Consider the following 12,337-nt stretch of genomic DNA (forward strand, 5'->3'; position numbering starts at 1 on the left):
GGGGGTCCACAGCGCAGAGCGGGTGCGGTGAACGAGCGCCGAGCGGGAGCGCGCGTATAGAAAGGAAGGGAAGGAAGGAACTGAGGCAGATCAGTCGCCAGCGGAGCTCGAGACGACGGATGAACGGAGCCGAGCGTGTGTGTCGCACTTGTCGTGTTTTTCCAGCAGCCGAAAGCAGCGTCCGGCAGCGCGAAGCCTGCCCGAAAATGATGCTCAAACTCGTCCATCTCCTCGGGGTGCTCGTCTGCGGCAGCCAAGGTAGGGATGCGCGCGTGAGTGCGTGGAAGCCTCGAGCTTGGTGACTTTGTGGACAAGTTGAGTGTATTTTGCCATCGTGATCTGCAGCAGGCAGAGAGCTGAGGGAGAGAGAGGGGTGGATTGTTTAACTGGACGTTGTTTTGTAGTTGAGGCACGTCTTGCAGGGGCCAGAATGCTTTCAAGAGGGATTATGATGGGGTCCTGTTTTCAGGGTGGGTGAGCTGATGAGATACACACTCTGTACTTCGCAGGCAAAGATGGAAGAAAAACTGTTCTTCATCATATGACATGCCTTGCCCTTGTTCTTTTGTTGTTTTTTTTTCATGTTTAGGAGCAGCTGCCTCGTTTTGGTGTGTGGATCTGATTTGCTTGAATCGCCAGAATCGATCAAATTAAAACTGGCATCATGGAGACATTAATTTCCAAGTGGACCTCCGCCTTTCTTGTCTTCTGTCCAGTCCACTCTGTCTTGCTGTACACTGTAGAAACACACTGTAGATCGGAGATTGCACGGTGGAGCATCTTCTGCATCCTGTGCGCGGGCTGTGCGCGGCCACATCGGCCCCGTGATGCGGTCTCAGAGTCTGAAAATGCTCCGGAAAGTTTGGAAATATGAGCCGCATTTGTGACAGAGGAGTGACACCGCGCCGTTAATTGGGTGTCTCTGGCGTGGCTGGCGCACCTGGTGCGGACGGGCGATGATTGTCTCTGTGCGCGCGCCAATGTGCGTGGTTTGCACGCGCGGAGGTAAATAAACATTTTACCTGAGTGACCGCTGCTGAAAAAGCTCTGGCAGGAAGCGTTTGCACAGTCGCCTTCGGCCCTTTCCCCCCTCATGCATGTCTCCTGACTGTGTCCCGGGAAGTGAGGCGCATCGCCGTGTCATCGCCGGCTGAGCACTGCGAAAAATACCCAACTCCTGTAGCTTCACATTTACTGCTAATCCAATTCTTAAAGCGAAAAAGATTTGCTGCGAGGGAGAGATTATTTTATCTCTTTCAGCAGCAATTTACATGCATTTAAGGCGGGCTGCTGTATTCCAAAAAATCTCGCAACAAGTCAATTTGCATCGAGGATAAGACGGGTTATCTCATCCCCTCGGCGAGATTTCTCCACTTGTTAAAAACAAACAGCACATCTCATGACTGAAAACCAAAAAGAGAGAGTTGTTCGATGTTTTTTTTTCAGTGCTTGGCCACACTGGGCTCCTGACGCACAACGGCAGGTGGGGGTAGAGCGCTGCAAAGTGGTGCCAAGAGTGGAGCCATAAGCCAGTGGTGGTTAAAGCATGTTGCATCTCATTCATTCACACTGCTTTGCTGGAGTCCTTCAGGGTAGCGGGTCTCATAGAGGGGGTTAGGAGGGCTCCTTTAGGAGGTTTCAAAGGATCCAGAGGAAGAAATGGAGACTCATAGATATATTTTTACGACACTCCAGTATGCTGCACATAACCCCAGTTTGAGGAGGTGTAAAAATGACTATGAATTTTAATAACCGGTCCCTTTGACACTACAAATGCATAATTCTAACACTTGTCCCAAGGAAATTTGCATAGAATGTAAGATTATAAACCAGTAGCTGCCTTGTCATGTGGATGTCTCTGGGACAAAGCTGCATCAGATGGAGCCCTCATGATTTCATGTGTGCTTGTTTTGGTGGCTCGTGGCATGAAAGCAGCAGCAGACCCTCAAAATGACGATTTCAAGTGTACATGAGTAAGATGCCTCAAGCCACTTCAGCATTTTAAAAGGTGATGTAGTTTATTGGCAGTTCATGTATCCAGCATTTTAATGAATAGACAGGAAGATGAGGAGCACCAGTGACTTGTAGTTTCAGTTGTTCTTACATGGGATCCCACTGAGGTGAAACAAAGAGAGATAGGCTATCCTGTTCACAAGCCTTAACTGGAATATTCATTGCTTTGTTTCTTTCCCTTTGTTGCAGTAGTGTTACATCACCCGACCAACCAATTTCCATTCTTATCATACTTTTCATCATAGTGAAGTCCACACAAATTGACCTATTAACAATGCAGAGAACCCGCTGTAATGTGAATAATGAGGCTAGTCTTGACTTGAAGGGCATGTTCTGGTGCCTGAGCAGGATGCTGAGTTCTGAGTGTCTTGTCGATGCGGGGCCTCGGAGCAGGACACTTAACCGTCAGTGATAGCACGAGAACCAGAAAGACCAGTCCACCGCTTTATGACGACAGCGGGAGTCAGCCAGGTGCCCTGGCTCCTGCCACAATAACTCTGCAGATCTCCTCTGTTCTACCCCCTCTGGCTCCTGAAGGAAAACATTTGCTTTTGAAGTCCCAGCTCCCCGTCTGCCCCACACTTGAGTATGCATCCTTGAAGGTTTATGTATTTGGCTTTTACCGATGCTCAGTACAATGAATTATATGCTTGCCTGGGCTCACCCGGGACTCGCCGATGTGATGTTAAGTGGCGTAATTAAGATATTTTGCTGTATCTCTGGGGGGGAAATGTCAGTGGCTCAGGGTTTAAAAGATTTATGCCCCTGTGCTTAAGTGTCTCTCATTGCACCCTGAGCTCCGGCTTATGCGTGTGTTTGAGGTTTGCTTGCATCCTTTTCTTCTCGTTTATGTACATGTTCACATGAGTGATTGTAAATGCAGGGGCACACACACACACTTACCCACACATGCATACTGTACTCAGCCTCAAAGTACACAAATGAATCATCAGGTAAATATTTATGAATTTGCACTACTACTCTTGCGAGAAGCTCCTGCTACAGAAGCTTGCTTATAGCTCCAGCCATGCTGATAACTTGATACTGCCACAGTGCACCACCATACAACAGCAGTCACAAAGTCCTATAAAAGACATGCAAAGGTGTTCAGGAAAGAAATGGCGCGTGTCTTGGTCCTGCAAGGTGAAATTGATTGCATTATTTGATTAATAGACTAGGACAGACAGCATACATACAGAGAGCCAGTGTATATATGAAAATGGAATCGGCCCCTCGAGGCAGCCGGATATGAGAAATCAATTTAAGGAACGACTCTAGTCAGCAGGCCTCTGAATTGTACAAAGGGCAATCTCAGTGTTATGGATATGCTATTTATTTGCCTGCAAGCTTTTGATTTCTCATGTGTGCCCTTTAGCACTCGATCCGCCGAGTTCAGACCCTAGCATTGAATTTGTACGCTGCATATGAGACAGGAGGAGAGTGTTATATTCTAAACACCTGGATGCATGAGAAAAGCACTGCCAAGCATCTGTGCTGCAGGATTTTTGTCAGCTTGCTGAGAATATAATGGGGGAAATGAGGCCGAAAAGGAAATGAGCAGTCTTTTGACATATGACATCGGCATGTTTTTCTAACTCCTACCTGGGTATGTTCTGGTCTATTTGCTAACTCAAAGACTGTAGAAGTATTAAATAATTAAACAGTCATCACAGACTGCGAGACTAAAAGTTTGCCCAAATGCCTTCTCTCTGCCGTTCCAGAAATTCATATGTTTATTTTAAACCTTATCATATTCATAACCGAACGGGCCAAGCAGGTACCAGCCTGGGGCTTCTGGGATCAAGGGTCCTGGACCAGAGCCTCTATTTAAAGTGACTGTTCAGACCACAAAGAGACTTGAAACGACCATAAAGAGACGGACAGCGACCACATTTAGGTGCATCACAAAAGTGTAATGGAAACACTTTTTTTTCGCATTTACATTTCTCCGAGGTCAGCGGACTGACGCATGCAGTCAGATATAACGTCTTGTTAATTTTGTATTGTATGAATTATAATTGTTTAATTGTTGTTTTCTGGATCTCAATAAGTAGCAGACAAAAACGCTACAGCTGTTCCAGCTGTCATGCTGGCTGATCTGCTAAAGACAATCTGACAGCTGTGATCTCGTCCTGTGCGCACTTTGCAAAATCTAATCATTCCGTTTTCATTAATCGTGAGATGAACTTTAAAGACACACGTGCGCACAGATGTACAGCACGGTGTTTGCGATTGTGATGAGTGTGTGCACCTCAGCTATGTAGGAGACACGCGTGCACGCCATTAACTTTAGTATTTGCACATAATTGCTGATAGAAAATATGTTCAAAGGACACTTGAGTAATTCACAGTCCTGTATTCTGCTGCTGCTTCGCCGGCGCGAGCTGACGCTGTCAGAGCGAGCCTCGCGTAATAACAAATTGATAAATAATAGGCCATTAAAATCAGTGATCACTCTAAGTCAACAGATAATTTCTTTATTTCACCTTCAGCATTTGTGCATTCGAGTATGTGCAATCCTACAAGGCCAGGAGCATGCATGTGCTTTTAAATTATAAGGCTTTGTGTTGTTTTACCGACGCACAGCACGCACACACATCTCGCGGGACGTCCGAGAATTTACGAGAATTTCGGCTGCTTCGCAAAACACTGTTCAATGGAAACACCTGCAAGTAGCATTTGAACTTTGCCGAAATTTCAGAAATATCGCTTTTATTTTGCGAACAACTGTAATGGAGACGCAGCTTGTGGTGTCTGGGTTGCGTTATGCATCCACTTGATCAGGGGTCGGTAACCCGCGGCTCTTTCATCCCTCTGATGCGGCTCCTGAAAATAATTAATGAACATTTATTTAAAATGTATTTCATTTTAGTTTGTTCGTTTTGAAACAAACACCGCGCGCGCTCGCAGATGACAGCTTATCCTGCGTAAAGATGCAGGTGACGGCGCACAGCGCTGATGTGCAGACGCTGTGCGCTGAGGTTCAGGAGCAGAAATCACATAAACCACGTTTGATTAATATTTGAATTGCCTATTATTTAGCATATATTCATATTTTTTCATTGTTCAGTGAAATAGTCATTTTATTATTCAGGTTGACAGCTGACTGCACGCGCCAGTAAAAGGATGACGGCACGCAGAGAGTGGAATACCGCTGTTACTTCGGCCACGCCCCCTGACTACGATAGCCATAATTAACCAATATTGATCCATATAAAAGGCGCATCGGATTATAAGGCGCACTGTCGGTTTTTGAGAAAATTAAAGGCTTTTAGGTTCGCCTTATAGTGCGGAAAATACGCGACCAGACAGAGACAGAAAACGACCACAACGAGATACCAGACGACCACAAACAGACACATAACGACCATTAACGGCCTCAAAACAACCACAAAGAGACACAAGGAGACAGAAATGACCACATAAAACGACTGCAAAGTGACACAAAATGACTATGATAATTAGACCGACTGTCTTGTAATCCGTCTATGTATATAACCACGTCATTGGGATGTTTAGAGGTCAGCCTTAGTGCAATGCCTTGGCAAAAATGAGCTGCCTTGCTCACGGGCTACTTGAAAGCCTCTATGTACAAGCTGTTCAATCATCAGCTCCCAGCTACTTAACAGGATTAGTATCAGGGATTGAGAGCACTGAGAGCAAATATATTCATACGTATATGCAGATGTATTGTCTGGTAATGATGCATTTTTTGAAGTAACGTAGGTAACAGCAGGGGTGCTGAGAAGATGATGATTACGTTTCAACAACAAGCTCCAGTAGGCAAAACTGAGCTTTTAGTTTTGAAAAACCTTTGGTCATTTGCTCGGAACAAAAGCAGCAACATGTTCAATAATGCCCTCTGCCAACCTCAGTCTTTTTTCACTCAAATTACCCATTATTATAGTGAAAGTGACTAATGTTCTCCTCGGGGAGTCTGTCCCAACCAGAAGCCAAGAAAATGTAGATACACTAAGCAGTCGGGTTCCTCTTGTAGGAAGAGTTTGCCGTCGCTCATTATATTCCGTATTCTGAATCCCAGAAAGGGAAAATTGGGAAGGATAGACTGAGCAGTGACAAGATTTATACTGAGGCAGGAAGGGAGGAAGAGATAATGTTTAAAAATTCATTCAATTCAAGTGAATCTGATTGCATCCAGTTAAATTGCATTGCCAGAGATTGAATCAAACTCTGTGGAGTTACACTGTGCCAAAATTAATAAAATGTAATTGAATCCTGTCGAGATGGAATCAAATTAGGCCAGAGTGACGTGATTGGAGGAGGCAGCTGCTGCATGTTGCTGTGCGCTCCTGTGGGTTTGTCTACTGTTTTACATCAGTTTGGTGCAAGCCAAGCAGGAGACCCTTTGGCTCCTGCTTATGTGTGTCCTGCCAGTCTAAATGCCAGTCTAACTAGCAGGCTAATAGGCAGAGCCAGGATGCCAGGGTGACAACAGAATCAGTGGGCACTCTGGCTGGCTGACTGACAGATGGATGGAGGAGAGTGGTTGCATGGTCTTCCTCTCCCTCTCCTGTTGCTCAGATTATTTCTGTCTGCTCCTGCAAAGCACAGCCTCTCACGGGATGCTGCACTGTTGGTCTGGAGTTTACTCTTGGGTTTGGGCACCTGGAGGCATGATTAAATGAAGAACAGAGGGATCAGAGAGATGGCAGAAGGGCTTCAGAACCACTCCAGTTTGGGCCGTGCGTTTTGAGTGACCCACATAGGTCGTATTAATAACTCCACTGAAGGCTTGGGGTTTGCCTCACAATGGCGCAAATCATATGCAAAATAAAAAAGGAAGTAGAAGTTTTCTGTGATATAATACATACATTAAGAAAATTAAAGGGTTGCAGACTGTCCGCTTGCCCGCTTGGTGACATCACTGCCAGAAACATCCAGATTTCCAGCTTTTTTGAGTTGATGATGTGACTATTTTCAGTCATGGTTGATTGGTGATGTATGTGTCAGCAGTGGGGGTGTGAAGAGCTTCAAACTGTGATCAGATGCATCAAATCAAAGCTGACGTGTGTAAATTTGCATTTACACTGGCTGAATATAGATTTTCCCACTATATCATGTTTGCCTTGCCAGTTTTTGAAGTTTGACGTCAATGTGCGTGTACATATACATGCTATGTACTTTTAATGTATAAATTATACATATTTTGTTCTGTTCTCATGTGAATTATTAGTTGATTTGGTTATTTTAGCTTTTGTAGGAACTCTCAAAGCTCTTTCATTTGCTTGCTGTATCATCCTGATAAAATATTCTCATTTGTTTACTTGTTTGAAAAACTCATTCTTCAGTAAATAGGCAGCAAGAGCTTCAGATACACCAGTCTTCCACGTCACTGCCTTTGTCACGGACACATTGCAGTGTATGAAATGTAAACATCTTTTAGTACAACATATTCTCGTGCACTGAACAACCAAGAACACCAAGGTCTTGTCTGAATTTGCCAAGTTTAAAAAAAGACTACTTCATGCCTTTCTGCCTGGTCTCTTTGCCAAAATGACAACACACAGATTGTGTATCTTGTTCCTGTTACACACATAGACCCTTACCAAAGCATGCTGTGTAGGAGAGATTGAAATATTCCTTCTCTACTTCCTGTACCATGTGGATACATTTGCCTGGAATTTGTCTTGAAAAACATGAACAGTAATGTATATGCGATTTGTTGGGAATGGACAGAAACGTGCAGAAACCTTGGTACGGCTTTTAAAGAGATGAAGAACTTTGCTGAAATTGGGCAGATAAATTGGGATGGGCAGTGAATCGGTGCAGGCATCGGTTCTGTAAAAGGGCTGCACAGCAGATGCACGCGCAGAAGTAATAAAACCTCTTTATGAGTCATCATTGAAAGGACTTTTTCATGGAAGCGGACTGATGCGCTGCAGCAGGTGAAGCGTAGTGAAGGGGGTGCCAACACACTGACAGATGAAATTTGGACTCAGGAGGCAGAAAGATGGACATAGACGGATGACAGCAAGCGGTGGCTGGATGACAGAGTAACAGACAGATGAATGTGCCAATGCTGAGACGCAGATAGAAGCATAATGAAGAGCAGCTATGTATTGACAGCCCAAAAAACAATATTTTTTAACTTCCTCCCTCCTGCTGGATGTGGGCCTAACGTCAAGTGAGCATTAGTTAGTGCTTGCCCACGGAGGCTGCTGAGTGTCTATATGGTCCATCACAGTGATTGAGAATGGGACTAATGCTAATTGTCGCTGTGCTGGCTGGCAGACACTAATGACAGAGTGGTGCAGGCTTGGACACACTTATCAGAGTGTTGAGACAAGCCAGGGAGTGGCCTTTATTAAGCAATCTGAAATGTGTGTGTGCTTGAGTTGGGACAAAAACAACTCTGTGTGAGGAAAAGGCCTTGGAAGTTTGAAGGGCAGGGTATTGAACCTTACTTCTTATTTCTTTCCCACTGAAATATGTTGGAGAGATTCAAAAGCGTCAGACTGGCATTGAATGTCTGATGAGGTTTGTGACGTGTTTATTTATGCTTTGTTCAGATAATTCCTGTTGTGAATCAAAATGTTTTAGACGTGTTTGAACATTTGATGAGTTTTTTTAATAAAAAAAGGTCTTGAAGAAACACCTTTCCATTTCTCAATGTCTCAGAAAAGGTGTTATCGTGGTTTTGGTACTGCAACTTTGGTATTACTGTCAAAATTATTAAATCACAAAGTCCATTTAGTGGCTGCTCTGGAGCTTTCACGACAGGATCCTTCCCAGCAGATGTTGCCGTGGTTTTGTCCTGAATATTCAATATTTTTTTAAAGCAATTTAAGGACAAACATGGAGACTGAGCTTCAGCAAAGGATTGTAGAATTCTCTCAAGCCTGAGAGAAATATGTGATCCATTTTGTTGTCAAGTACTTTTGGCTTTATTTTTGACAGTGGAAAATATGAAGGTGACAGGAAATGAGTTAAGAGAGGGGGATGGCAGAGGTCTCTGGATGCACTCAGACTGCATCTTATACCCCAAGGCTGCCAGGACAAACTTGTTTAAAGCTGAGATAATAACATAAAATCAATCAATAGATAAAATCAGCTAGAAATCAAGTGACAGGGGAAAATGAAACTGAAAACTCTACAGTAGCAGTTAACTGAATGTTGTGAGCCAGTCTCTCTGTTGGCTGGCATCAACTGCTGCCTCCTCTTCTTCTCTGATGGCATTGCAATCTGAGCTTTCCTCTGGGCGTACAGTATTAGATTATCTGCTGCTGTATCGTGCAGTACTGTATCCATCTTATTTCCTTATATCCGTTCATCCATCCATCCGTTCAGACAGTGGGCCCTTGGCTTGTCATTCCCGCTGGTTAATTAAGCCAAATTGTGATTGATGGACTCTCAAGTGAATAGTGCGCGGTCCCGTTGCTGACCCACCCAAGGAGATCAACCCAGCTGCCAATCACACCTCACAACGGCCTCGTAACTGCAAAATTGAGGCCGTACCCTGGTATAACCCCCTTTCCACTGGTGCTTCCCAGCATCAAGATGAGGTTGTCCAGTGTCCTTGTGGGATTGGTTCTGCTTGGAAATGATGCAGAGACCATCTTGAGAAGAGATCAGTCTTCTCAGATTTCTTGCCTGGTGGCCAATATCCTTGTTTATGGGAGGCAGCGCTTGATGAGGAATAGATGAGAGAGAAAGACAGCGCGGGAGGAGGAGGGACACTTGAGATGTACTCGCAGTGCAGCAGAATAGCTCACAGTGAGGCCAAACAGTCTCTGCTCTCCTGATTGCCTCTCCATGCCAGACAATCTTCAAACGGAATCTCCTAATGCAACGTGGGCCAGCTTATTTTTGTTTCCATCTCTTCTTGTTCGACTCCTCTCTTCCACTTTCTTGTCCCTTTCATTTCTTCTTCTTTTCATGTGCTCGCTCGCTTCCGCGGTCCTCCCACACAAGCCTCATCACCAGCGTCTGTAGGGGGAAGATATCCTGTTCTCCCCTATGTGGGAAGCTTTTCAAGCAGCACCCATGCTTAATGTTATTTGCTGGGAAAGCTAATGATGTTTGTTGTTCTGCTGCTCAATATAGTAGTTATTAACACAGATGGGTTTTATTTAACTTGACTCTCTTCTGCACAACGGCGGTCAGGAATTTTCAGCTATAGCTGTTTCAGGGCTGTTCTGTCAAGCATGTTATTATCTCTCAAAGTCATAATGCTCATTTCACAAGCGCTCAGAAGGTGCACCAGGCAAATTGTAGGCGTGTTTATAATTACTCTCTACACCTGCATAACTTCACATCATTCCTAGCTGGCTTACATCCAGTGAGGGCACTCTGGGATTGCTGTCTTCCCACCCACCATCCGTTCCCAAGGACACGTGCCTCCATGGGAATACACAAAGGATTTCTCCGTAATTAAAGAACCTGTCTTATCTTTGCTTAGATCGGATGTTTACTGATGTGCTGGCACTCCAGGTGAAACAAGTTTTCTCATGTGTCAGTCCCAGTCCTTCTTCGCCTTTGAAATCACATGAGACACGCGGCTGAGGATATTTTTGGCTAGACTTCACCGTCCTACCTTCTAAACCTTATTTTTCGTTTCCTGCTCAGTAGCTGTTTGTGCACAGAAAACCTGATCGTAGTGATCTCCATACTTCCTGCATGACTCTCAAAACGATGAATTGCCTCACAGTGCCGTTGTCTCCCGCTAATTTGACCTCGTTCATGTCAGTTGTGCGCATTTAAAGGTAGAGCAAGATCAAGAGTGATGCAGGAAGAAGTCAGTGATGAGGATTTGTGGGAAGAGTGCCAGTGTTGACTATCCTTTGATGTGAATGCATGTGCTCCAGGCTATGAGTCTAAAGAGAGGCTTGTGATCTTGTGCATTCACGTATGCCTTTCTAGCCAGCAGGTTCTTGATGATGGAGCCTGATTGTGCTTAGCAGCCAAATCACCAGGAACATAAAGACAGTTAATATGCAATCCTGAAAAATCCAGATTTCATTTGGACCATTTGACAAAGTCTATATGGCATCGCTTTTCTTATAGCTGTAGATTGTTCGGCATGTTTACTTTGTGTTGAACTAATTCACAATCTGGAAGATACATTTTGCATTTCTCTGAAGTTGGCAATCGCTCGTAGCTGGTTGCTGCTCGTAGAACTCTATTGCGATCTTGTTCGCTTGAAATTCCTGTTATTGCATCTATTCCTCAATTTGGACTTTGTAACAGAACCAGATTAGATTTCTCACAGCATGCTATGCTGTAGGAACAGAGTATATTCCAGTTAGCTGAAGCCTGTATATTGCTCCAAGAACTGAGATTACTTTTATTTCACGCTGCTTTTCATCCATCCTGGAGAGTCTGCAGTAGGCGACCAAAGAAATGATAGATCGTCTCGGCACTCGAGGCGAAAGCCACAGCCGCGGACGTGGAGAAACATTGCAATGCGGCTCCTCAGTCAATAAGCAACAAGAAGCTTTGCTGGAAGCTGCAAAGGAGATGCAGCACTGGCTGTGGCAGCTCTCTCCCCAAGGAGGCAGCCTGAGCCACAAATTAATAGAGCGCTCCCACATGATCTGGGAGTTTCATTTGGACCCGTCACGCTACATAAAGCCCCACAGAAATGAGGAGTTCACTGAGGTCCCCCTCCACTTCCCCCAGAGTCCCCAAATAGCCTGTGTGATTGTAACACTCTGCCCACTGCTCCGCCACCTATGCACCTCCCTCCATGAAACTCCCGGGCAAGGCTTTGCCCCATGCTCATCCTGGTTCAATCACCACAACTCATCGTCTCCTTCTTTTCCCTTCAAAATGTCTCATTCATGTCCTGTTGCCCCTTTGGTTCGCAAGCTAGTCAAAACATGAGCATCCCTAAAATACTTCTGCAATATTAACTATGTTAAAAGTCCCACAAAAGAATCCAGAGAAAGCCATAAATGATAATGATTAAAAATGAAAAACATGGGAAAATATTTAAATTTCATCTGGCTGCCCTGATTTGTTGGCCTACAAATTTTAAGCACATCTTAACATTTCTGCAAAACTCATTTGACAACGGCGTGAAATTTTTAGTGACAAATGTGGAGAGCGGTGTTCCCCCCGAGGCCTGCTTCACTCTTATCATTATCTTTGCAATGCCTGAGATTAGACACAGCAACCAACTCTCTCACAACAGCATGCCTCAGAGGGAGGATTAACATAATGACTAATCACTCAACTCACTGGACACAAAACATGCAGTACTGATTCACATTTTCTCACAAAGTCTGCTTAATAAAATTTGGCGTAGAATATTTGCTTGTGGCATAACATCGAACACAACTATATATTTAGAGAGAATAACCCA

General features: G+C 44.5%; 1 protein-coding gene across 1 annotated transcript in view; it reads left to right on the plus strand.

The window, feature by feature from the left end:
* Nucleotides 1–206: 206 nt before the first annotated feature.
* Nucleotides 207–12,337, plus strand: part of LOC121627357 (neural cell adhesion molecule 2-like) — a 270,448-nt gene continuing 258,317 nt past the window's right edge. Inside the window, exon 1 of the mRNA XM_041966221.1 lies at nucleotides 207–258. Coding sequence (XP_041822155.1) covers nucleotides 207–258 — 52 coding nt within the window. The remainder of the gene's footprint in view (nucleotides 259–12,337) is intronic.

This window comes from Chelmon rostratus, chromosome 24 (genome assembly GCF_017976325.1).
Source record: "Chelmon rostratus isolate fCheRos1 chromosome 24, fCheRos1.pri, whole genome shotgun sequence".
NCBI lineage: Eukaryota > Metazoa > Chordata > Actinopteri > Chaetodontiformes > Chaetodontidae > Chelmon > Chelmon rostratus.